The sequence below is a fragment of the Haliotis asinina genome, chromosome 16, assembly GCF_037392515.1.
Source record: "Haliotis asinina isolate JCU_RB_2024 chromosome 16, JCU_Hal_asi_v2, whole genome shotgun sequence".
In the NCBI taxonomy this organism is placed as follows: domain Eukaryota; kingdom Metazoa; phylum Mollusca; class Gastropoda; order Lepetellida; family Haliotidae; genus Haliotis; species Haliotis asinina.
In genome coordinates this window covers 9,270,018-9,297,623 of record NC_090295.1, presented here as the reverse complement: position 1 = coordinate 9,297,623, position 27,606 = coordinate 9,270,018, and the positions used below count along the sequence as shown (strand labels likewise).

At 40.9% G+C, this 27,606-nt stretch overlaps 2 protein-coding genes across 2 annotated transcripts; one reads left to right on the top strand and one right to left on the bottom strand.

The window, feature by feature from the left end:
* The first annotated feature begins 1,536 nt into the window (after positions 1 to 1,536).
* Positions 1,537 to 25,975, top strand: LOC137268329 (uncharacterized). Its single transcript, XM_067802879.1, has 4 exons — positions 1,537 to 1,604; positions 19,211 to 19,295; positions 20,620 to 21,203; positions 21,947 to 25,975. Exons 3-4 carry the CDS (start codon positions 20,623 to 20,625, stop codon positions 22,869 to 22,871), a joined length of 1,506 nt encoding a protein of 501 aa, XP_067658980.1. The 5' UTR covers positions 1,537 to 1,604; positions 19,211 to 19,295; positions 20,620 to 20,622; the 3' UTR covers positions 22,872 to 25,975.
* LOC137268808 (uncharacterized) lies at positions 9,303 to 10,676 on the bottom strand. Its single transcript, XM_067803373.1, has 2 exons — positions 10,592 to 10,676; positions 9,303 to 9,610 (listed from the first exon to the last, which is right to left on the bottom strand). Exons 1-2 carry the CDS (start codon positions 10,674 to 10,676, stop codon positions 9,303 to 9,305), a joined length of 393 nt encoding a protein of 130 aa, XP_067659474.1.
* Positions 25,976 to 27,606: the final 1,631 nt, after the last annotated feature.

Here is a 27,606-nt window from a genome sequence, read left to right as displayed (position 1 = left end):
CTCCACACTTACTCCACACTCACTCCATACTTACACCACACTCACTCCATACTCATTCCACACTTACTCCACACTCACTCCACACCCACTCCACACTCACTCCATACTCACTCCACACTTACTTCACACTTACTTACTCCACACTTACTCCACACTTACTCCACCCTCACTCCACACGTACTCCATAACGCAGGAATTACCTTTGCTTAGCTGTTTGCCTCAATCGAAACCGAATCCGAAGATTGTGGGTATGGTTCTTAGATTCACCCTGATATTGTTTCCACGCCTCCGCGCTCATGGGTTCGATCAACAGCATCATCATCAAGCTTATCATCCCCGTGTCAAACTGACACAATACAAAATAACTGCTAAAAGCGGCACTAAAATCCCAATAAATCAAATATACCATGTGTTCTTGTTGTCGTGCATGTATAATACATGTAGATATCCACTCTCCTACCCAGAGTTCCATGCGGCGAGCCAGCAGAGTACCTCTGCCACAGGTCAGAAACATGTGACGATTCGTCACATCTTACATAGTTCAATCAATATTATGTACATATTTCATATCTATTTTATTTTGGATGAGTCTACACATCTAATTAAGCATCTTTGTTAAAATGGTTCAGTTTCGCTGAGAAATTATCCTAAAACGTGTAACACTATTTCGATTTGCGTAGCGACCCTTTGTTTAAATAGGTTGTAAGGCTCCACGTGCTGTCATCGAAGTCTAATGGAGAGCAGCCGGCTTAAACATAAATATGTATTGTCATAAACCTAACCGGTGCAGTCGTAGAAGGATATTTACGTAACAGCGTAAAACAGTATGTAAACCTCGCCGAATCGCTTGTGTTATGCCAGTCTCAGCTTATTGACGAATGTGCGCATTTGTTCACAAACAAGAGGAAAGTTTGGTCACGTGATATGCAAATTAGCCTGTGGCAGTGATGTTATGCTAAGTCATCGCTGCGCCGGCGTGTGGTAGATAATCCATGGATCTTGGAAAGTCTGTCATGCTCTACATACCGCATGGTCCCCGGATAGTTGTCACGGTCCGTATGGCTTTTTATATGCCCCTCATAAGTATATCCAATCGTTGACATGGAAACTTGAGAAGAGCTGTCTCCAAATCTTCTCACTTGGGAGGAGGCAACAGCCTCGGCCTTACAGGTCATGTGCAGTCACATAATGTATTGTTGCCAAACTAATGACAAAGTTAAGGATTCAACGGTAGTTAGATTCATCTGGTGCGTTAAATGGTTAAAAATGTTTAACCACTTTGATGCTTTGCACAGTCACATGTTCCATGAGTGCATTTTGCGCTGTAAAAGAAATATGTGCTTCATTATAATTTATGGTAATATTGATCAGTTTGTGCACTTTGAGGAGGACATCTAGTCTGGAAAAGGGGCGTTATAAATATTGTCATCATTATTATTATTATTAAAGGTCCATAAATGTCCAAACCATATTGACAATCAGTCGGTACTCATACAGCTGTCGACCACGTGACTGTTCATTATCACACAGTGTAGCGACGCATCTAAGTAAGTAGAGTCTTGTTTCAAAGCTTGATGAGAGGATTGAGCTCGAGGTGAACAGTTGTAAGTTACTTTAACATTACTATGCTTTGCAACCTATGTAATGCATCAAAATGTTTTATCCGGTATATTACACTCAAGTTTGTACCACACGATGTACCAAAGTATTATGGGCTTTTGGACTAGAGCAACAGAAATAAATCTGTCTGTCATCACAAATTATAGAGTGAACGATGGATTACTCTATAATTTGTGTACAGAGTTTGCTGAATGGTCATAAATGTTGACCATGCTGTGTTATTTCAGAAAGCATAAGGGTATTTAAACGATTATATACAATTATGTTGCTTCGATACCATCACTTAGGTGTTGACAGCAGTTGAAAAACCGTTCTAAATATAACGAAACCGCCTTGGACAATTTACCATTTTCACGGGTGGTGCTAAATTCTAATTTCCACGTTTGTTTTTTCTTGAGCTGCTCTGTGGAAAACACACCCTGGTTGATGATCCAGTTCAATACACGTTTAATGATGGTGACAGCTGACCATCAACCCTGAGGAGTACGTTTCTGAACGTAACAGATAGCCTTGCCCCAAGGCTGTACTGAATGCTAAGCTCATGGATGTACACCAGCAATTAGTGCCCGAAATAGTTTACAAATTTTGCTAGCTCGTGGGGCCAGCTGTGCCTGAAAGTTACCAACCCACAAAATAATTCACTAGTTCGAACTTTGAATTTAAATACGGGTTTCATCATTAAGCTGCTATGACGAACACTTCTACGAACATTTGTCTGATTTAAAAGTGCACTGTAACATAAGTCAGAGAGAGGGAAATATGTAAAAAAAAAGCCTTGAAAATTCACCAGCCAGTGGGGCTATCGGCTATTTCGCACACCTTTAATAGAATTCTATTGTTTAAAGGGGCACTGATGCGGAGCAATTTCCGTGGACTGGTGTAAACTTTTGTTATTGTTTTTCTCCCGTGAGTACCCGGATGATATCCCAGAATTCGTGACTGGTTCGTGACCTCTGCTGCGCAGTCCGTAAGCGCAACTGATAGTTTAATTATAGACAGATCAACTGAGGTGAAGTCATTTGTACTTCATTACAAATGTATTATGAAAACAAATGAAACACTTTGAAGGTTAATCATCTGCCAGTGGTAGAAATGGTAAAAAACTATTAGGACGGAAAAATAACGAAGCCAATGTACGTCTCTATATTTTGTCTCATAACCCTAATTAGTTCATTGTCATATTTGTATGATTCTGAAAATTAATAAAAGAACACATGATTTGCTTATACTCATAGTAAATTTCTAACATAACAGCAACATTTATACATTGTATAGATTGCCAATATGGATCCTATTTCACACACATACGCGATCTAGTGTGTGTTTTCTGTCATACAGATTCTGCTGAATGCTACAACAAATAAATTAAAACAAAATGCAAATAATGAATGTAAAACAGACTAATTTTATAGCAACAATGTCAGGCTACTACCTTGTTCAGGAATGTATCCATCAATATCCACGTAAAAGAAATCGTATTCCATTCATCTGCAGCTGGTAAATAATCCTGCTCTGTGTCGCGTGTCTTACAACTGTCTCATTTGCGAAAAAGTAACACATTGTTTCACGTCTTTCGTTGGTGAAAACTAGATAAACCTCTCATTGGTCTCCCAAGATTTTGCACTCACACTTTACGACAGGGTGTAGTCATCTACACACACTGCCTTTTGACAAATCCGCTAGAAGATAAAAGTAATTAATCAATCAGTGTGTTATCGGTTAATCCTTTGATCGATGTTTGTTTTTGTAACTCAGCTGATAAACCCTCTTGCATCACTTACATGCACATATTACATAACATACAATACATTTGCCATTACAGACCTTAATTTATAATGTTGAGTATTTACTCCAGACAGGAGAAATGCCAAATGGGAACCTTTGTTGAGTAACCGAAGTGGTGTTGCTACTAATTATACCTGTTATAAATTCATGAATTGACCATCAAGAGAATGATGACAAATAACACGTGTAGGTTTACACCATCAAACGCGAGTTACAGCAAGGAAAATGTAATCTCTGTGTCGCATGCAGCCTGAAAACACTTATGGGCCGAAACTGTTTTGAGGATACCAACGGAATTTCGTTACATAAGGAATAGACACAGGCATTTGCTGTGTACTCTGGTAAATAGGTGAAATAAGTTTTTTTTTACGTAAGACAATTTTCAGATTTCTCTACCAAAGGCAAAGTCATCGTTTTTTTTGTTTACGAATTCAAATAAATCAACTGTGTGTTTTATTATCATAAATAATAAACCATTGTAGCTACCATAGCTACCAAAATTTACGTATGCTATTTGCTATCACAGCTCAACCAACACTCAAAACTACCTAAATATAAAGCTTTGCAATCTTCCGTACTGAAACAAATGGCTTGCTACGTGCCTGTAGACATCATATTTTCATGATTAAATATCGAGGTTAAAAACACAGAAATAGGATCAAATTGGATCAGTAAGTATACCATCCAAGCATCCGAAAAGAACTACACTGCTGGGATATATGGTTACGATCAGACAAGGAATACCATGGATATTTTTAAACAAATGGCATGTGATGGGCATCCGGCCTCCTGACTGTTTAGGTGAAGAAATTCTGCTTATATGGACAGGAGCCCAGTTCCTTTGTCCGTCACGGTTGAAGGAGTGGGCGCTGACCAATTTGCGGTCTGCTTTCGTAATTAGACCGTTGGCTAGAAGCATTATTCGCTCCGCATCAGTGCCCCTTTAAAGACTCAAGCCTCTCTATGGGCGCCAGTCCACTGACTGTTAAGTTTTGCTGGCGCGACTGGATATTTACTAGACACGGGAAAGCGGGCCTTTGGTTATTTCACAAATTGTAAATAGAATGTTATTGTTTAAAGGGTCTAGCCCTCTCTATTGACCCCAGTCAGGTAGAGAGACAATGTTGTTAATCGTATTTATATTTATACCCCATAAAACCTCGAACGAAGAAAAGCCGGGACTGGCAAACGGGAATTACTAAAAATGGAGACCACACTATTAAAACGAAACATGCTAAAGTGGGTAGGTACACTTAAAACTACTAGGTAGGTACATTTGGTGAATGTCAGTGGAATTGGCAAGACATATTTCAATACAGATCTCACAACACCGTTTATTAATGTGTCCCAGCATAGTCACTGGAGTTTGGTCACTCTTGATTAGGGCTTTCACAAATAACTTCAACTTCATAGATATAGGTTGAATTTTGGTATATTTATAGAATGCCTAAATTCAAAAGAATCTCAAGGCTTAGTATTCTAAGTGTATTGTATATGTTGCTGGAAGTAAAGAGCTTCAACAACCCATGCTTGCCATAAAAGGCGACTATGCGTGTCGTAAGAGGTGGCTAACGGGATCTGGTGGTCAGACTCGCTGACTTGGTTGACACATGTCATCAGTTCCCAATTGTGCAGGTCGATGCTCATGCTGTTGATCACTGGATTGTCTGATCCAAACTCGATTATCTACAAACCGCCGCCATATTGCTGGGATATTACTGAGTGCGACATAAAACTAAACTCACGAAATTAAACTGAATTGTCATTAGAATTTCATCTATTTTTAAACCATATGTTTGCAAAATAAAGAAAACAAGCAAACGAAAATATTTTCGTCCACGAGAGAGATTAGTCGAATTAAGACCGGAATGATTTCATTTTTTTGTCGTGATAATGATAAACACACTTTCATTCATATATTTACAACCCCCAAGACAATAAAAAAAGCTATGAAAATTTAAGTGGAAGTCCAGATTCTTGTACTTGTTACAAATTAGCAGAATTAAGTCCAAATGAGTTGAATTTTGTGCCATTGATACATATAAATATATCCTCATTCATTTACAAAATCAAAAACACAGGAAAAGATGTATTTTGAGTAAGAGTGATTATTCTGGCATATTTTAAAAAATCTTCCTGAATTCGCAAAATTAAGTCAAATCCAGTTGAATTTTGTGTCATGATACTTACAATGGCACTTTCATTCATTTACATCCTCCAAAACATTAGAAAAGATGTATTTGGAGTGAAAAGAAAATATTTTCGCTCATGGGCCCAATGTTTTTCGCCCATGGGAGAGATGTTTTTGAAAATCGGTCTCAGTTAGCAGAATTAAGTCATAATGAGTTGGATTTTGTGCCATGATACTCATAAATATATCCTCATTCATTTACAACCTCCAAAACCACAGGAAAAGATGTATTTTGAGTGAAGGCAAATATCCTCGCCCATGGGCCAAAATGTCTTTCTCCCAATGTCATTTCTGTCATGATACTCATAAATGTACTTTCATTCATTTACATCCTCCAAATATTGGAAAAGATGTGTTTGGGGTAAAAGGAAATATTCTCGCCCATGGGCCAAAATGTTTTTCGCCCATGGGTGAGATTTTGTTAAATAGCTCTAAATTAACGGAATTAATTCAAAATGAGTTGAATTTTGTGACATGATACTTATGAACATACTTTCATCCATTCACAACCTCCAAACCATGGGAAAAGGTGTATTTTGAGTAAAAGTAAATATTCTAACCCATGGGCCAAATGGTTTTCGCCCATGGGCGAGGCGTTTTGAAAAATCACTTTAAATTAGCCGAATTAAGTCAAAATAAGCTTAATTTCGTGTCAAGACAATAATAAATACACGTTCATTCATTGAAAAGCTGCAAAGCCTGGAAAAAAAACATGCAGTTTGAATGAAATTAATTATTCTCGTCCATGGGCCAATATGTTTTTCACCCATGGGCGAGATTTTTTAAAATCGCTGTCAGTTAGCAGAGTCAAGTCACAACAAGCTGATATTTGTGTCATGATACTTATTAACATTTTTTCATTCATTTACAACTTCCAATACATTTATTCTGGATGAAATGAAACACTTTCGCCCATGGGCCTGCCCATGGGCCTACCCATTGGCCACTGTTCACTCATGGGCACGCCCATGGGCGAGCGAGTTTAAATTTTCAGTTTTCGAAAATTTTTTTTTTTCATTTTTTCATCCTTAGCACACATACATAACAGCTGCCTGTTTAATTTTGCGAAATCGCTTGTGAGAGAGTGGCCACAGTGCTGAGAGTTTCTGGACTTTTGTGAGTCCAGAATTAAATTGTGACGTGTTATTATGTATTTAGAAATAATCAGTTAAACTGATAATTATCACCTCACAGAGTCGTACAAGTCTTCACGACAGCTAGCCTAACTGAAAGCGGTTCAACATACCTGTAACTGGGTCGCCTGTACGCAGTGCGAATCCGGGTAACAACCCCTCCCAGCTACCCCGCACAAAGCTCGCATTTTTCCTATGCCCAATGAACTTTATCAAATTGGTACATGGGACAAACTGATGTGACAATGCCACACTGGATAGTGTCGTCTTCTTTTCCTGTCGTTTTCACTACAGGTTTTTGATGCATGAAGTCAGGCGTAACGTAGGCTAGGTGACAAGTGCGAGGGTTGGGTGTAGTCCGTTTCCCCGACCATAAAGAATACATTATAGTCCTACTGAAGTCCTGTATGATCTGCCAAGTCTAGACTGACAAAGCTCCAGAAAGTTAAGGATTTTCTAAACAACAAAAGAAACGCAGTTTTCGAAAAAATGAAATTAAGGTAAGTTTAGTTCTGGGACTAAATGTGCGTCTAATACTGACCTATGGTGACGTTATCTCCGTGTTCAGCACTACACCTTAACCTGTCAGTAAGACCAGGAGGTCACAAAGATAGGTCTATCTGTGACTTAACGGCTTCAAATGAGGTCTATCTGTGACTTAACGAACCTCCTTCGGGGTCTCTAAATCAAAGATAGACCTCACGTGAGGTATTTAAGTCACAGATGGACAATTTGGTCACGATCTCCCTCACTGACAGCAATCGTGCTTTCAATAGAGAAAATAGTAGAAATGACAAAAGAACCAAATTGATCTAATTTTGAAACTTTAATGGGTAATTTGACACACTGACGACAAGCACGACAACGTTTATTTAAAGCAGTTTATTTATCAATGTACAAGTTAAAGTTGATAACAAGGGAGACTAGGCGTTTCGTGGTTTCCTCGTGTTTGCTCGAGTGTGACTCCGTGACCGTGGCTGTAGTTGTGCTGTGTTTGTCCTCTACCGTTATAGATCTTCGGGGATTCCCCAGACGTACTTTTACTCCTCTTCGAATTGTCGAACAAGGTGTCTGAAACCGCAGGTAGGATTAAATGCGCCAAATGCACCATATAACGGTTAACTTTTGTACTCCCGGTCGTCCTCGCGTTTGACCTCAAACATGAAATGTTACAACGCCTCGTTCAACAAATCGTCGGGTATATCATTATAACCAAAGTCAAGCAGTGTCTTGAAACTTTCAGGTTGTCAGAAATTGATAAATGTAAACTTTGGTTTTGCCGCTTACGAAATGAGGACACAGCCAATTCCTACTTGTAAACAGTGTTAGCCGGGGTCGCCTCGGACGTCATACCTCGAATTGTCTCTATGTCCACAGGTTCACCACACACAGGTTTTACTGTCATTATCTTTTGTTTTCTCTTTGTATTAAACAAACTTACTTTGTGTAATGAATAGTTACCGAATCTGACTCTTATGTCTGCCCTTACTGTCTCACGTCGCTCTGTCAACCAATAACGCGCTCTTTCCCATGATCGTCATGACTGCACATGAAGCATGTCACGCGATAGATAGGCCATGGCGCTTGAGATTTTGTTTTTTATGAGCTGTTATCTTTCACGGTATAATGTTAAAAGTAAATTTTTGTCGATCACCAAAATGGTATTCCTTGTGAAATGGTCCTTAAAAAATCATTTAAACCCCGGTAGCCATCCAGTGAAATTAGTTGGTCTCGTACATTTTAGGAAACGGGTGTGGATATGTTTCAAATACGAAATTTACAGTACTTTTCTCTATATGCCATCTTCCCTCAGGAGAATCGGATTAGGTTGGTTTGATGTGTGGAGACAAGGGCCCCGTTTCACAAAGCGTTCGTAGAGCTAAAGTGATCTTAACTTAAAGTGATACTTTAACATAGACTTACGACAGCCGTAGCGCTTTGGGGAATGAAGCCCTGGGCCCAGGGTCCCCATTCTCAAAGCTATGATTACGCAATGCCATTTAGAAAGTAGTCAAATGTGACGTGTCATATTTGGGATTACAAATTCTAGTACTTGTTTGGTCGAGTCCCATCCAGATTTCAAACCCAGACCCTCAGAGTCAGGCACCTAATCGCCAGCACACAAAGTCAGCCGCCTAACCCGTTCAGTCACCGAACACCTCTTACTCATCTCCTTTACATGGGTGACATCGGTGTCATATTCTCCCTGTGTGTGTAAGAAACCGGAGGACTGACTGATTGATATGATTTCTTTATATATACTGACATAGCCCACTGCCCAGGAGAAAGTTTGCTAGTGGCTTATACATTGAGTGGTGCTCCGTGTGAGCCAACAGCTGCTTTGCTGTCAGTGTATCTAGCTTGGTTTCTTCTTTAAGTGTCTGCCTGATTGTGTCAAATCGTTGGCAGTCCAGCATAATATGAGAGACAGTGGCCTTGGTGTGGCATGTTGGACAGTTTTTGTATGAGGTTTTGGTGTTACCTAGCCTCAGGCGTGTGATCATGATATCAACGCGCCTATTTTGTGAGGGGCCTAGTGGCTTCCCTTTCACACTGGGGCGGAGCTGATGTAATCATTTGCCTTTGTCTGAGGTGTTCCAGAGCCTCTGCCACTTGCTAGTGATTGAATTCTGGATCATGCTTCGGATTTCGCTCTTTGAATAGGGATGTTCCAGTGATACATTCAATTCTAGCGCCTGTCTGGCTAGTTTGTCTGCTCTCTCATTGCCGGGTATACCAACGTGAGATGGTATCCAGCACAGCGTGACCTCCTTCTCATTTTCCTGTCTTAGTTTCTGAATGAGAACCAGGATCTCATGGATGGTGTCGGGTCTACCGCTGGAGTGCTCAGTTGCCAGTGACTGGATTGCACTGAGAGAATCTGAGAGGATAACCACTCTTTTCTCATGTAGGTTGCGACAGTACCTAAGTGCATGGTGTATGGCTTATAGCTCCGCTGTGTAGACCGACTGACCATCCGGCAGGCGTGCCGAGATTGTGTGGTAGCTGTGTGTATGAGGATACCGTAGGCGGTTCTATTTGTCACGGGATCTTTCGATCCATCAGTATATATGTGCGCCGAGTCCTCGTAAACAGAGTCAATCCTGCTGAGCGCTTTGACACGTAGTAGTATTGGGTTCTCACTTTTAGGTGTTTCATTTGTGAGAGTGGTATCGACATTTGGGGACCGGAGTCTCCATGGGGGACATTGCACTGTCACTGGTTGGGTTGGAGGTTCTACCTGGCCGCATCCATGCTCTCGCCTTAGCTGGATGACCCTGAGCCCACCTGGCGTTGTGTTGGGTCTCTTTTTAAGCCACGCTTTGGTTTTACTAGAGTAGAGTTTCTTGTCCCACAACCTAGTGACGAGTGGATTGGAGCAGCGACTCCAATAGTTCAATGTCAGTTTCTCTCGCCTGAGTTGGACTGGCAGCTCCCTAGTTTCCACTAATAGGGCTTGGTGGGAGGTACGGCTCGCCGCACCTGTGACCAGTTTAAGAGCTTGGTATTGAATGCTATCAAGCCGGCCGAGGGCCGATTGGGAAGCGCTGTGGTAGACTTCGCACCCAGTCTATTTTACTCCTGATAAGGGTCTTATGGAGGCTCAAGAGAGTTTCGCTAGTCGCTCCCCATGAGCTGCGGGATACAGCTCTCATTGCGTTGAAGTCCTACTGACATCTCTGGGTGATATTGTCTATGTGTTTGGCCCAGGTGAGATGTTGATCGAAGGTAACGCCGAGAAACTTTGACCTCTTTGCCCTTGAGTTTTAGACAGGGTGTGTGGCTTACACGGCAACCCTTACGCTTGGAAACCACTCCGACTGTTTTCTCAGGTGAGATAGTGAAACCCCATTTGTCACACCTTTTTTCCACCCCATCGAGAGCTTCCCGGAGTTGAGCCTGGATCTTGGATAGCTCTCGATGTCTGACCCATACAGCCCCGTCATCGGCGAACTTAGAGATGTTGGTGTAGCTGTCCCGTGGGACGTGTTCAAATAGGTCGTCAATCTATATGATATTGAATAGCGTGGGACTGATAATGCTTCCTTGCGAAGTGCCATTATCTAACCTGTGTCGCTCAGACAGGAGGACTGATATCGACCTTTCTTGCACAAAACTTTGAACATAATTTGCCATTTTCCTTCGTACACGAACTTTCTCTAGTTTAAGGAGGAGTCCATCGTGCCATACCATGTCAAACGTTTTGCTGAAGTCTAGGTAGACAGCAGTTAGGTACTCTTTATTGACCTGGGCTAATCTTATAGCATTTTCCAGTCGGACATGAGCGGTTTGATCTGTACCCGCTTTGGTCATGAGATAAGTATCCGTTTGTTTCAAGGTGATGCTTTAAGCTTATGTTCACCATTGCCTCCATACTCTTGCACAGATATGATGTTAGGGATATTGGGCGATATGAGTTGGCGGACGCCTTCTCCTTTCCTGGTTTGAGCAGAGGTATGACTGCTGCATGTTTCCATGCTGCAGGTACCTTCCCCCTTATCCCATATCAGATTGTACAATTGTCCCGGTTTTAATTGTGTGGCTAAGATACTGGCTTTATCAGGAATGGATGTAGCCCCTGTTATCTTGGGATTGCAAGCGGACTTGCGTTTCCCTCTGATAGCATGTATGTTTTGCCAGACTTGTTTACTGTTTGTTTTGTGATTACGCGACCCACAGAACTTTTGCCACGAGTCAGTTCTGGCCTGATTAATGAGATCTTTAACTTTTCTCCAGGCTTCTCGAACTTGTCCTACGGCAGATTTGTCCTTTTTAAACCTGTTTAGAGCCCTTTTCCTAATTCGTCTAGCTTTGGCTGTTTCCTCATTCCACCATGGGACGGCACGGCAGCCGTCTTTCGGCTTCGTGAGAGGTATTGAAGCTGCTTTGTATATAGCTGACGTTAGGTTGAGGTAGAAGGTTTCAATATCATCAGAGATGATTTCAGACGGATCGATTCTTTTGCATTTCGTTTTGAATAGGGACCAATCTGCTTTGAAAAAGTTCCACATGGTGGTCGCATAGAGGTGGTGTGCCAAGATGTGTGATGCACGGATAGTGTTCACCTCCCATACTGTCATCATGGACCTGCCATTGGCAATCGTGGGCTAGGTCGATCGAGGCCTGTCCATCCGCCCCTGATGGGACAGTGTATAGTTGGAAAGTCATCATTCAGAATTACGAGTCCCCGTGCCTCTACCTAGTCCTGCACCATCCTGCCGAAGCAGTCTGAGTGTTTGGCTTCCTCGTCCCACGCCGGGTTGTGAGCGTTGAAGTCGCCGAGGATTAGGCCTGAATGCCCGACCAGGTCGGTGAGTTTGTTAAGCTCATCGATGTTGCTGGGATCGGCGGTCCTGTGGTAGACATTTGCGATTTTTATCTTATCGAGATGACTTGGGTTTCAAGGCTTCCCACTTCTGATACGACCTCACTGGATGTACAATTGTCGGCTACAAAACTAACCAGTCCACCCCATGTACGCCCCGTTCTATCTTTGCGGTATTGTTTGTAGCCAGGCATGTTAAAGTTTGATCTCTTCCCCAGTTTCGCTTCTTGAATTAATATAACATGGGGTGACAGTGCCTTTTGCTGAACTAGGGCTTTAAGTTCGTGGCCGTTTGACCTCAGGCCGTTGACATTCCATGGCAAGATTTTCAAGTACATGATGACAGTATTGTTCTCAAGCTATTTAATTGAGCTTGTTAATCTGCTGTTTGAAATGGGTAGCCGATTGCCCGTAGGACTGCAATTTGGTGGCCAGTTCCCATGATATAATGAGGTTTGACCCCGCACTGCTGCCCTGTCGTGTGCCTAGTTTGAGTAAGGCGGCACAAACGAACTCAACCAGTGTGTCTGGGATAGTCTGGTTGTGGGCTGTTTGGGTACTGTCTGTACTTGGTACAGCATGCCTACCGCCGTTTGGTGTGGTGTCAACAGTGTTGAGAACCACTTTTGTTTGGCCTCTTTTGCCCCGTTTGCCTCTTGGTCGTCTCCGCTTGGGTTTGGTTTTACCCTCACCCTTGACACTGGTTTCCGCAGTGTCTTTACGATTTTTTCGTAGCGGGATTACACGACTTCTATACTTCCGCTCGCGGATGGTGATGGATGTAGATGGTATTTTATCAGAGTCACGTGGACCAATCAAAACTCGACATTCTTACATGAGACTAGATAAATTCATTTGTCGGATGATTCCCTAGTGACGCATGTCAGGACTCACGATGAAAGCAAGGAATTCCACAGCTGTTTTAAGCGTGCCAAGGTTGTGGGGCACAATCTGAAATTGGAGGTTGATTTTTGGTGAAGGCGATGTTCTGATGGGCGGTACTGAGATGGGAGTAACACAGGTGAAGTCCTTCACCAAGTCTGCACAGATGCCCAGAAGCTCTATGAGAAGCCATCGTATCGTGTGTACGTGCAGTGTGTAGAACAGAATAGTGATCCTAATGAATCCTTCGCCTGGGCGAAGTCGGCTGGTTTAAAATGTGAAGGCTTCCTTTTTGCTGCTCAGGACCAAAATTTGATTCATAAACATGAAATATTAACCATGAATAGTAACATGAAATGTCGACTATGAAATGAATTTACAGAGACAGTCCAACAGCTTGTGAATGCCTCTCCTTGGCACAAACATTATATCTTAAAACCCACGATGGCATGGCTCTGGAATTGATAAGATTCAGGAAAAGCATGCTAGGTGTGCAGGCCGCGCCTTTGAAATGTCTTGCTTGCAGCCCAGGCACACTGTTGTCAGACTCCCCATTGTTCTCGGTACCTTTAGTTTGGTACATGAAGTACCTTTAAACAGTATGGAATATTTTGCAAAATCTAGTTTAGGTGAATTAGTAAGTACCTATATTTACACTAGTGAATTGGAAGTGATTGTTTGAAATTGGACTTTAGGTAGTCGCGCACTATTGGTTGTATTTTGGCACTCTAACATGAAATTAAGATATTATTGCTTTTTAGATAGTTTTACCAATATTTGATGGCACCTTAGTTAAATAGTTCATGTTTCACCTTATGTCTGCTTATTGATGGGTGATATTGAGTACAGGGTCACCTCCATGTCCAGAGGCCCAAAAGTATTTTGTAGAGAACCAACATGTGCTGCCACGTATGATACCCATGTCAAGTCTTTTTGACATGCAGCGGAGGACATTGCAACAGAGCGGGTGACTGCAGCGGAATATGTTATATTTGATGGGGTTGAGGATTGAGTGGTGAAACGTTTTTTGGCTTCAAAATAAGAGAGATTTTTTTTCATATTATTTTCATTATCTTCGATTCCCTATGATATGTAGGGCATGACTTTGAAGAAACAGCATGTGTTTCCTTGCAGTTAATACACTTAAGATCTTTCTCGCAGCCTGTGCCATCATGAGGATCACCACAGCGATAACATACTGCAGGACTACGATATGAGTAAGTCCCATGACCAAACTGTTGACATTTATAACACTGGAGTGGATTGGGGACATACACATCCACCCCGATGTTAAGATATCCTGCCTTAATTGACTGTGGTGAAGATGGTCTGGCAAATGTTAGGAGATAGGTATTTGTTTGTATAATTCCATCCTTTTCAACGGTGAAACGTTTCACTGCTGTAACCCCCTGATCTTCAAGCTCAGTTGCAATATCCTCTTCACTAATATCATACAGACGACGTGCCCTGTCACGTATGATACCACGGCAAGAATTAAGAGTTTTGTGCACGGACACAGCAACCTCTATATTGACAAATGTTTTAACAGACATACGATTTAGAGATTGTTGTCTCCGTGCGCACTCAACTAGCAGCGAACCATTACGGACACGGGTGACATTTTTCACCTCCCCACATATCCCACAGACAGCTTTTGAGACGGCAAATGGGTTGAGCTTGATGGGCAGAAAATCAGTTGCCGCAATCACGAGAAATCTAGCCCAGGAATCAATGTTTGAATTAGTGTCGGATGGACGATCTAGTTCGTCCAGACGTCGTATTTTTTCATGTCAAGTTGAACCAGCTTTGTTGGAAAGTCATGACGAAAGGAAAATCATTCACAATCCCTGCTCCCCACCCACCATGGAATGTCAACAAGGACGGTGCCTAGTAGCAACGGGTGTCCAAGATGCTGACAGTGTCATGGCAAAAGGGGTATGTTGAGTAACAGGAACATGGTTCAAGGCCTCTATTACCCTCAACCACCAGGGCCCCTTCCTCCACCGACACAGGGACGCAACCCACGGCCAACGGATTGGTGGACCAAATATGCCCACGGATCCACACGAGGATCCACGGGTGCCTTGTACGAAATAAAAACAAGTTGAAGTAGTTTCAGTATAGTTAGATAACCGACAAGAAACTTCAAATCCAGATCAAGGAAACAGCAAACAGGGGTGAATTTCTCAAAATCAAGTCAACGAATCTGGTACTTCCTGTCTTTTGCTCTGCGCATTCATCAACGGAAGTCAGTTGCTGAACTATTAACAGTCATCGATGCATCGATAGTTTTTCTATTCTGAGTCTGAGACTGAACAACTGCAGTCCACCAATAGTTCGATGCATCGTTGAGCTAACACACGAGGCTTACAAACCCATTTCCACTGTTTTCAACTTGTTTATTGTTAAACAGAATATATTACTGAGAATGACAGCTGTAAATATACACTTGATTAACAAATAAAAGTGTGTATCCGTGTCGAGCAATCCATGAAAACAAGATCCGTTTGAAATAAAAGTAACCCATTTTTTTGTTTCCCTACTTTCTTTAATATGATAACCAGTAACATTATTTCATTGGACGATATAAGTAGAACAAGTTTCTCCCCATTGTCTTTGACTCCACTCGTGCCAACGAGATCGTCATATGAGTATTCGGGGCTGAGAACGACGACTGATGCCAACGCCGCTGGTTTCTTTCTTAAAGTATCCGGTGTTTTCAAGGACGAGGTCGACACTATCCGCACGACACTGGTATAACATATAGCTGAGTGAGTTTAGTTTTATGCCGCTTTTAACAACATCACGGCGGAAGACACCAGAAATATTCTTTAAACATTGTATCCATGTGGGATAGCGAACGCTATAACGACTTGGCTACTCCATCGCCCCAGAAGAAACTGAGATATCACCCTAGAAAGGTGTGTTGTGGACCAGCGTTAGTCACGGACAGTCCATGGATGAGTGACCATGTTCGACAACTTGAGTCCTGAGTGTTTGTGTTCCGCCCCACAATGAAGCATGCACAACACATGTGGTCTCACCTTTAGCAGGTGACTTTGTTCAAAATTACCTCTGTTCACCCAGCAGTAAATGGGTACCCGGCGAATAAGCCATAGGACTGTTAATCTCCTGACGCCTCACTGCACCTTGAACAAACTTGGGTAATGATGTCTTAGCATGCCCAAGTGCGTGAATACAAGCGGGTTATAATGTCCATTAAAACTATACTGGACCAAACAAGTTAGGGATATTGGTATTTGTATGACTGATATTTCATCAGATTGCCAATGAATAAACAGATCATTACTCATAATTTCAAAGTTTGCATATATCCCTAACTATTTTTGTCCAGTATATGATCATCTTTGCCAACGTGAATGACAAAAACAATTTCATAACACTCATCACTACAGTATATCCATCATGTACTCTCCCCATGCAAGCTTAAAAAGAAAAAAGACCTTGGAGAATGAAGCACACACGTTCTGGAATCCGCGAACTGCATACGAAATGACACCAGAGTCATAACTGCTACTGTTAATGAGTACGCAATCTCTGGTGAAAACAGCTATCTGGGTACGACAAGAAAAATTAAATCATCCACAAATAACGACCCATCAACTGAATCCTTTAAACCGTTTGATAAACTGTTTATCTTGATACTAAAAAAGTGTGACAGACAAAATACTGCCTTGTGGAACACCCTGATCCTGATTGTAATGGTCAGACAAGGTAGAACCCACGTGAACTTGGAATTGTCTGTCATTAAAAAAGTTGGCTATAAATTCAGGTAAACGACCTCGCAAAGCAAAGTCATGCAAATCTCTTAAAGGTAGTGTTATATGCTTTCTCAAGATAAAAAAAATAGACACAGCATGTTGTTAATTAATTAGCACGTTTTTAACAAATGATTCCAAACGCACAAAGTGTTCGACAGTACTTCTGTTTTATGGAAACCACATTATATATCTGTGATAAGATAGATCATGTTCCATACCTTTGATATTGAATGTCAAAGAATTGAATTGAATTTATTTTTGAAACATAATTTTGCCAAGATTGACGTTTATTTTCCTTAAAAGTACTCCTTGCTTTAGCATTTAAAATTTTACATTTGATGAAATTATGGACCATAGGATGGCGACGGAAGCACTGTTCAGCTATCTTCCGGGCCTCCCTTCCTTGTTTGCAGTCAGCAGTAAACCATGGTTTAAGTATGTGTGGATTTGGGGATACATTCATCAGCTATTTGAAGAAGGTCTTTAGAGAAGATTTTTATCGGACCAGAAACATCAAGGAAAGCATCAGGTGTTAGTTTAGTTTCATACAAATCCCAGTTAGCTTTAGCAAAGTTCCATCGTGATGATGGAGGGACATGAAAAGGTGTCGCAGGATCTAATATGGTGGGAAAAGTATCACTCCTACAAAGGTCATCATGAACTGACAATTCAAATTCACTCGGTAAATAACAGTCCACAATAGATAAATCCAGACAGGAGTAAGTTCCAGTTTCTGGATGTAGATATGTAGAAGAACCATCATTAAATATGCATAACGCGTTTTTCAAGAAAAAATCCTCCACCACTGTACCTTTTACATTGCAGTCAGTCCTACCCCAAAGTGGGTTAAGACCATTTAAATCTCCCATGACAACACAGGGTTTAGGGAGTTGATCATATACCGCTTGAAGATCAGACTGTTGAGGGGAAGTCGACGGTGGAATATAGAAAGAACATAATGTGAAAACAACATTTAATGTCATTCGAATAGCAACAGTCTGGAGAGGGGTATTGAGAGAAACGGGACTATGGATGATGCCCTGCCTCACTAAAAGAGAAGAACCTCCAGTAGCTTTATTCCCTGGAGGAGAAAAGCTATGGTTTGGATCATAATGTCTCAGGTCAAAGTTATCTGTGCTTTGGGGGAACTTGTCTTGCAAACAAAGTGCTGATGGTTTTGTCACATACTAGAGTAAAAACCCAACCCCAGATTTAAAAGTTAATGACATTTATTCACTAAATCTATCTTATTCACAATAGACCATTTAGGTTTGCCTTCACACCTGCATTCTCACGTCTCCAAACACCCTCGTACTCTTTCCCTACACACTCATGCACGCCCGTCATACCTCACTATTCAAATATACTCACATACATTCATGATATCAACACTCACATCATACCTCACTATTCAAATAAACTCACATACATTCATATCAACACTCACATCAACTCACAATATCACAACACTACAAGTGTCCTTACAGAGATACACAACAAATCATATAATTATATTATTTACACCGAAGATGGAATAAACAATAACAATTCATTGAAAGCACAAATCAGTAAGTGTAACAGATCATTGCTCCAATCACATTCAGTGATGTTGTCACCATATGTAGGGTTTCCAACAGTTTATAAGTTTGGTGGTATATTAGGGGTCCTTCCCCTGTGTGTTAATATCCAGACACTTTATCGGCATGTCACTTTGATCCTTAATGGTTAACTTGTGCAGCCTTACTGGTGGGGCACGGCACGCTCCCCAGACACCCAGATCAGTTCACCTTTACACAGGCGGCATGTCAGGGTCGATCCCTCACGACCGTCGGGACAGTCTTACGGGGTGTGACACCTATCCCGGACAACCAGCTGAAGATATAGGAAAAAACAGCCAATCTGACACACATACACTTTCCAACTGGTTGCCAACTCACAATCTTCACATCAACCCTTATATACCCCCACCCCCACCCCCACCCTCACCCTCCACTCCTAGCTACTTGATTGACCCCAAGCCTACTACCCAGCCACATACAATATTCTCATAGTGCACACATCAGACACAAATAATAGCTCAACGCTTACATCACTGCCCTCTCTCACAAGTCCTCACTACAAACTTGTCACCCTTCAGATTTAACACTCACCATATACTGTATACATCATAATAGTGATCTTGACAGGTTTAAAATCTTGTGTTAAAACCTGAAGATCACTGAAATTGTTCCAAAGTCCTCTACAATTCCATTGTATTATATTGGAAAAGTCACTCGTGGCGGCTTAACTAGAGATGATGAGCAGTTAGATTATCCCCTATGCTGCACGGGCAGCGAGGGATTGACTTCCATAGCTGAAGGTTCAGACATTATGAACTTGCAGAGGGGATGTTAGGTAGACGGGTCGTGAATGTGTTTAAGGGACCTTGCTTCTTTTTTCCGTTGTAATTTTCGTTCTATTGCGGTTAGAATTCTGTTTGTTTTCACTTCAGTTATACAGCCTGACGCTACCACAGGGTCAACAACAGAGTCTGTGAGTGAAGCTAATGAAGTGGTGGTTTCTTCAATATCAGCTGGGTACAGTAGTTTCTGATCATTTGACACCCAACTAATAGCAGTTTGACAGCCAGTATCAGATGTGATAGGAACAGAGGAAACTGCGGCGGAATAAGATCGTGAAGCAGAGGCATTTGTTAATGCATTTGTTGCCAACGTTTTGGCCTCAGCGAACGAAATGTCATTGGTGTATTCTAATTTCAATATTTGTGTTTGGGTGACGAAAGAGGGACAAGATTTTGATGAGGACATGTGAGGACCAGTGCAATTTGCACACTTGATTTCATCTGTGCAGTCTGTGCTGTCGTGTTGTTTACTGCAACGGGAACAAACTTGGGTATTACGACAAGATTTAGCTCCAATCTCTTGTTTTCCCAGAACAACCGCATTTGAGGTTTTTGGTTTGGAGACACGGGGTTTTCTTTTCGCTAGAAAACCCGTAATGACCCGTAATTTTAATTCAAAATTTTAAACAGTTATAACGATACCTATAATTGTACTTTCTGCCAGAGTGCCTTCGTATAATGTAAATGTTTCGTTAAGTTTCTCTTGTACCACCAAGAGTGGTTTTCTTTGAGAATAAAAGAATCTGAGTTTGGTTTCTCGGAATCTCATTGTGGGCACAAACATTCTAAAATCGATTTTAGTACGGCCAAGCGCAAACACGAGAGACAGCTGGATGAACGTCATGTATCATATTCTAGTACAATGTATACAAAATCTTTAGTTATCGATTAAAGCCGTACTCATTTCAATTATATGGTGAATGTTTCATAATCGAATTTGGACCATATAATCCAGTGATCACCAGGATCAACATCAATTTATACGAGCCGGACCACCGGATCCCGTTAGTCACCACTTTTTGCAAGCATGGGTTGTATACAACCTTGTTTTGTATTAATTGTTGTATTTCCATGTTAAAGGTAGTCCATTACGAAGAATACAATATCCTCATTAAGCATCTTCATGACATGTTTACACCTGTGCGTGTCAACTAGGAATGCTTTCAAAATCAAAGTGATATTCTGTGTTAAAATAGTTCTCACATACACAATGGTCATCACACGTGGCAAGAGGCAAAAAACTTTAAATGTTCACATAAATTTAATTCTGACAATACTTTGTGTTATGTTGTTCTGAATCAGAGAATTGTTGCAAAAAAACTATCAGCCCTGAAGTGATCATCCCTCAGTAGGGCGGTTGGGTAGCATAGTGGTTCGCTCGTCACGCCGAAAACTCCAGTTCGATTCCCCACATCTGGACCTCAGTTCAGGTGTTCCCTCGTGCCTGTGAGTTCACAGTGTGATATGAACTAGTTTGTTACTTTTTTTTCTTTTTACAGACCATGAGAATTAAGCACGTTGGAGCTGTGACAGTCATCTTGTCTGCGTTCTTGCTGATTTACACCAGCATCAAGTACCATGGCCTCCCGAGGATCTCAAATATTACTGATGTGCTGGCAGTCACACCTGTACAAAAGAGTAAAAACAGTTCATTGCCGGGCCCAGTTAATAAATCCATGAAACACGAAGTATTGCTCCTGAACAGAATGAACATGACACTGAACAGTCGAGATAAAGGGCACATTGAACTAATTCTTCGAAAAAGTGCTGACAGAGCGCCTGAAATACTCCAAAAAGACCATCAAAGAAGTCGCAATGACAGTTTAAGAGGAGATAACCTTGATAAAACCTTTCCTCCAAGGAAGCCATACCAAGGCTATCTTCAGATAGTGGACATTCGAATTTTCGCATATTCTGCTATTTACGAATATGCCAAATCGTCAGTAAGGACACTTGTCCTAGTTCCCGAACCATTCACGCCCGTCTCTTTCATCTGCATATTGAAAAGGTCAAGGTCACATCTTGGTCATAAGGTGATAGGTTATTTCCAGCACATCCCTCCAAGCAGATGGGGTACATACAAGTAAGTATCAATATTTGAGACCGTATACAAGTATTAGTGGGGCATCCAAATTCAATTTTAGCATGCTTCCACAGTTTCTTAAACCAGAAACTCGTCCGGATCTTTACTGTCAAAATGAGTGAGTTTACTTCTACGCCGCACCCCACAGTATGCCATATTTATGGCAGCTGTCTGTAAATAATCGAATCTGGACTAGACATTCCAGTGCTGAACAGCAGGAGCATCGATCTGCCCAAATGGGAACTGATGACATGTGTCAACCAAGTCAGCTTGCCTGACCACCCGATCCATTTCGGCAAGCATGGGTTGCTGAAGATCAAGTCTAACCGAGATCTTCAAGGGTAAAAAGCAGTCAAGCACACCCGCATACGCTCAAACGACATTTTGAACAAACATGGTCAATTAGTGAAAATGTGTTTTGTTTGTCTCGTTTTGATTTGAATAGGTTAAGACGGACAGATTACAAAAACACATTTTGATAAAAGTATCAGTGAAGCTAAAGCAATGACTATTGCTTATCATTGCTTCACCTCAAACTTTAGGTGAGTTAGTGCTTTTAGGTTTACGCCGCTTTTAGCAATATTCCAGCAATACCACGGCGAGGGAAACAATGCATGGGCTTTACACAGTCTGAATTAGTTAGCCCTAAAACTAGACACCTAACTGACACACACCCGACCCGAAAAGGAATCAGATATCTTCAGCAAGTGCCTTCTTTATTATAAATTGTCACTTGTTTTCAGAAATCGGTGTGGATTCGTTCACTGCCCTGTACCTCTCGACACCTACCCAGCGTTCATTTCTGTCCTCACCACCAGGGTGTCGTCTCCCAAGAACGTCCTCCCTGTCAACTACCCCGGACCCCCCTACAACAACCTCACCCGTTGTTACCCCGCTGTGCATGGGCCGTTCACCGACGTCAACACACTAGTCACGGCGTTGGAGACCAACAGATACTTCGGGACAGACAAGTTCATATTCTACAATTACAGTGTACCAGACCAGATCAACAAAGTCCTGCTGCAGTATGAGAGGGAAGGCATAGTGGAGATGAGGAGTTGGAGACTTCCCTTTCCCCCCGAGGAAATCCACTACTGGGGACAAATGGCGACTATACACGACTGTGTCTTCTCCCAGCTTGGGGTGGCCAAATACGTTCTCCTTGCAGACATTGATGAAATTATTGTGCCAAAGAATAACGTTTCATTGGTAGATCTGGCTGACAGAATATTGAATACAAAGGATCCAAGTTCTCAAAAACTATACGGAGCTCTTATGTTCCAAAATGTATTTTTTTCACTCTATGAAAATGAGACAACATACAAGTTTAGTGAAAAAACGATTGCGAAGCAATTCAAAATGAACGCATTTCTGCATACGAACAGGTCACGCACAAATGGTCCACAGTTCAGGTCAAAACTTCTTGTCAAACCCGAGGCTGTAGATCTCATTCATGTTCACATAATGGAGAAGTTCCTTCCAGGATGGGCGATGTATGTAGTCAGACCAGAGATCGCTCTAATGCATCATTATCGGGAGAAATATGACCGTCAGAGCCTTGGTCCTTGGAGTCAGGATTTCACCTTCATCAAATACAGCAGCAGTTTAATACCTAAAATAAAGAAACGACTTTTAGATCTGCAAAGTAAACTGGGAATACAGATCTGACGTTTGTAATGTAAACGACAAAATCCTTCTCATGTCCGTAAGGAATTGACCATATAGACAGTTTCGACGTGCAATGCAGTCTTATGGAATTGTTCACCTGCATGAAGAAATGAGGGAAAGTGGGGTGAAAGTGAAAACGCAACATATTTATGGAAATGAGTGATCATGGCACATATTTATTTTTAATATTCTGCTGGATTTGTCAAAGTCATGGGGCATGTAGATGGGTATTCTATAATTACCTTAGTTGATTCTTCCTTCATTCATCATAGAAAATGGTTACCCCTCATCCTCCATTCCATGCAGTGTTTCAAGAATGATCATTTGTTTCAATGACCGCGAAATGTTCAATGTAGGCACTTGGTACAGAACCAGCGTTTGCTGAGTACCAAAAGGAAACCTCTGCGTCATGACTTCGAGAACTCATGTTCTGAAAATAACAACCAAAACATAGCTGTATGAGACATTGAAAGTTCTTACACTGAAGGACTGCCCCCCTGGCTCTGGTGAAGAAAGGCTCTGCTTGGAGGACAGTGATCGATGGTTTGAACAGAATATTTGCTCCTGAAATCGGTAGAGTTTCCTGGGATGATGAAACATCAGCGAAGGGACGAGGTCCAAGCACACACACGGGCATGCGCACGGTTACATACAACCAACAATCTTGAATGTTACCCACTTCATTATGCCAAAGTTGGAATGAAACGTATTTTACACGTTTGCACAGGCATCTCAACCACCGTTTCAGCCAGCAAAAGAGTGAACGTTTCGCTCATACTGCCGCACCAGCTCCTCACAGTTCTGCAGTGAGTCAGTTTAGTTTTACGCCGCACTCAGCAATATTCCAGCTATATGGCGACGGTCTGTAAATAATCGAGTCTGGACCAGACAATCCAGTGACTACCAACATGAGCATCGATCTGCGCAATTGGGAACCGATGACATGTGTCAACGAAGTCTCCTCTTACGACAAGCATAGTCGGCTTTTATGGCAAGCATGGGTTGCTGAAGACCTATTCTACCCCGGGTAGACCTTCACGGGTCACAGTTCTACAGCTTCATTGCTACATTTACGTTTGCTTCCATACTTCATGGAAATTAATTACAGATAAAATGTAAAATTGCTGAATTTATTTCTTTCCTTGCCCACACTGGAACAGCCACCATGTACAGTACACCATAGCTTTGACATTACAAACGTATTTATCACAGTAGATTTTCCTTGTAAAGATAAGTTCCTTTGACCATAACCCTAACAACGATTTGATTTTAGATATTTTGTTCTTCCAATTTTTGCTTTCAGTCTGACTTTTATCTGGACCAAGGAAAATCCCTAATATTTTGACACAGTCATTTTTGACAGTAATTGGTAAGTTAAAATTCATATTGTTTGACCGGGCTTTACTTAAACACAGCACTTGAGATTTTGTTAGATTGACTTTTGCCCTGGTGGCATCAGACAGACAGACTGTGCATCAGACACTGTTATTTACTGTGTCGAATGTATTATATACAGACTGTGCACCAGACACTGTTATTTACAGTTCCGAATGTATTATATACAGACTGTGCATCAGACACTGTTACTTACTGTGTCGAATGTATTATATAGAGACTGTGCATCAGACACTGTTATTTACAGTTCCGAATGTATTATATACAGACTGTGCATCAGACACTGTTATTTACTGTGTCGAATGTATTATATACAGACTGCACCAGACACTGTTATTTACTGTGTCGAATGTATTATATACAGACTGTGCATCAGACACTGTTATTTACTGTGTCGAATGTATTATATACAGACTGTGCATCAGACACTGTTATTTACTGTGTCGAATGTATTATATACAGACTGTGCATCAGACACTGTTATTTACTGTGTCGAATGTATTATATACAGACTGTGCATCAGACATTGTTATTTACTGTGTCGAATGTATTATATACAGACTGTGCATCAGACAACGTCACGGTTGTGTCGTCTGTATGTTGATATATTAAAGCTGAACATTGATTTGAGATTTGCACCCCATGGTGACCATTGATTTTCGCATTGCTTTCTAAGTCAGTATACAACGTTTTAATCCATGAAATGAATGTTTCACCAAAATTTAGTTTTTCCAAAACCTTGAAAATGAATGAATGTGAGACACGATCAAATGCTTTTTTCCTGATCAGTCGTGATTAGATAAGCATCTTCATTACCCTTACCTGCGATTTCAATAACGTCTCCCAAGAGAGAATGTTGTCAGAAACATCCCTACCTGGAACACAACGTGACTGTTCCGGTGAAATTAGTTTTTACATAATTGTTTTTGTTTGTTTTTTTGGGTTTTTTTTAATTTAAGAGCAAGTGAACGAGATTGAGTAACGAGACAGGTCTACATTTTTTTTATGTCTGATGACCGCCACTTTTCTTATAGAAGAGACTAATAACACTTTTTACAATTTTTACATTGATCTTGACATGTTTTTTTCGTCAAATATGCACTTGACCACTCGTCCAAATATGGGTTTAAGTATCTCCTAGAATGCAGCATGAAATTCTACTGTGATTTATTTCGCTTCATATCTTTCAAAGCTTTAGTTAGATCTTCTATAGAAACACCAGCATTAAGAATTTCTTTATCTTCATCTGGTAGAACATCAGGTATTAAATTTAGAAATGTATCATGTTTATATGGATCAGTTTCTCAGATGGAATAGAATGAATATGAGTTATACCATTTTTCGATACAATTGGATTCATGTTTACATTTGTCTAAATGTAAGAAGAAAGGTGTATTTTTAATCATATTCTAAGGTCCATTGAACCTATGAGCGTAGAATAGCCCTTTGACATTTACTTTGCTAATAAATCTGTATATCTCTTTGAAGACTTTGGATGTACATGAGATAATGGTTCAGATGTTTGGGTAACTTGTCATATTCCCTCCTTAGATTGTTGTGTAGTTTGTAGTATTCACATTTCTCTTGTTTGCTTTTTTGCAACAAACATATACTGCACGTTTTGTCAATTTATATATATTTAAGGTTATCCCACCATAACAATGTTTCCTCTTCATGAAGTGGACATAATAAACTTTCATTGATAATGCCGATCACTCTCAGTCGAAATTCCGTGTTCTGGAGCAACTGATTATTGAAAACCCATAATCCAGCACCTTTGTCTACATGAGAGAAAGCTAAAGTAAGACATGTGGTAATGTGATCGCTTCTTGTTGAATATTTTATACATGTATTTATTACATGAGGGATTAGCGATCTAGAAATCAAAACGAAATCAATGCGAGACTGTTTCATTTCTCCGTCAACATTTTGCTGACGTGTAAATTCTCCTTTATCAGGACTTTTCTATCTCCATATATCACCTAGGTATTTACAATGTATAATGTTTTGTAACTTATTGCTAATTTCTATGTTAAAGTATTTCATATTTGATGCTCGATCCATGAATACATCCGTAATCACATTATAATTCCCTGCTGCTATCACGTTTTCTCCTGATAAATGTGTAACTGATGAATGAAAGAACACAATTCTTTCAGTTGCAATATTTGGCACATAAACGTTCACACAAGAATACAGAATATCATCATTTATCATTTATTTTGCATACAAATGTCCAAATCTCTTTGAAGACTTTGGATGAACGTAAGATCATGATTCGGATGTGTATTTTATCATTTTCATTGTGTTGTCACAACTGTGAAAAATCACCTTGTTTGGAAAACGTGGAGAGAAGAGTATTGCCACTCCTTTCCTTTTTTCATTAGGGCAATTATTAAAAATATTTGTCCTTGCCACAGATGTTTGTAGTGGTTTACGAAATCGTCATCCCAGAAGGTTTCCTGGAGAAAACAAACATCAGCATGTGAATTATTCCACAGTTGTGAAAACATGGTGAACTTTAGAAACATCCCTCAAACCATTCACATTCCAAGACATGATAGCTACCATGAAAGCTACTGCGTAGGAGAGATGATACATTGTTAATCTTCATTTTCACCTCCCAGTTCATTCACACCATGTTTTGTACCCGTAGCTTTACCTCTCGCCTTGTCCTTTCTCATTTGCTTCATACCCATTCCATTCTCCTATTCTTTCCCTCTTCCTCTCTTCCGACAAACTAATTCCTCATTCACATCTTTGAATGTTCTAAGTCTGGTGTTCTGATTACCGTCAATGATCTCATCAATAACCTCTTTCTCTCCTTTTCCATCGGCACTTTCATTCACATCCTTTTCATTGTCACTTTCATTCACATCCTTTTCATTGTCACTTTCCACGTCCAGTTTCTCTTGTACAACATCATCATGCTCAGTGACAGACCCCCAAACCTGATTATTTATTTATTTTGTTACTGGTTTTAGTAGGGACCGACAAAAACCAGTCATTTTCATAATCTGCTGTCGCTCCATCAATCGGTTCCCTACATAAACTATATGGGTCCACATAAACAGTGTTATGATCTGTCTCGTCTTCTGATACAGATGTATCTCTTGTCTGTTCTGTGACTGGTTATCCATTCCTGTTCTTTTCACATTTGCTTTGTCTCAAAAATGTTTGCGCTTGTCTCAGGGTCGTTTTCGTGGACAAGTTCGTGCAGTATGTCCGTTTTCATGGCAAACAACGCACTCGACGAAAGAACATTCAGCCATAACATGATAAGTCTCAAAACACAAGTTGCATGAGTCAACTTGTCCATTATGAATGACCATGAAGGACA

Bases quoted from the DNA above. Each gene is read 5' to 3' on its own strand.
- LOC137268808 (XM_067803373.1), bottom strand. From the start codon at position 10,676: ATGACGGGGCTGTATGGGTCAGACATCGAGAGCTATCCAAGATCCAGG. The intron at 9,611-10,591 runs GTGTGACAAATG...TTATCCTCTCAG, and splicing joins CTCGATGGGGTGGAAAAAAG to ATTCTCTCAGTGCAATCCAG.
- LOC137268329 (XM_067802879.1), top strand. From the start codon at position 20,623: ATGAGAATTAAGCACGTTGGAGCTGTGACAGTCATCTTGTCTGCGTTC. The intron at 21,204-21,946 runs GTAAGTATCAAT...ACTTGTTTTCAG, and splicing joins AGCAGATGGGGTACATACAA to AAATCGGTGTGGATTCGTTC.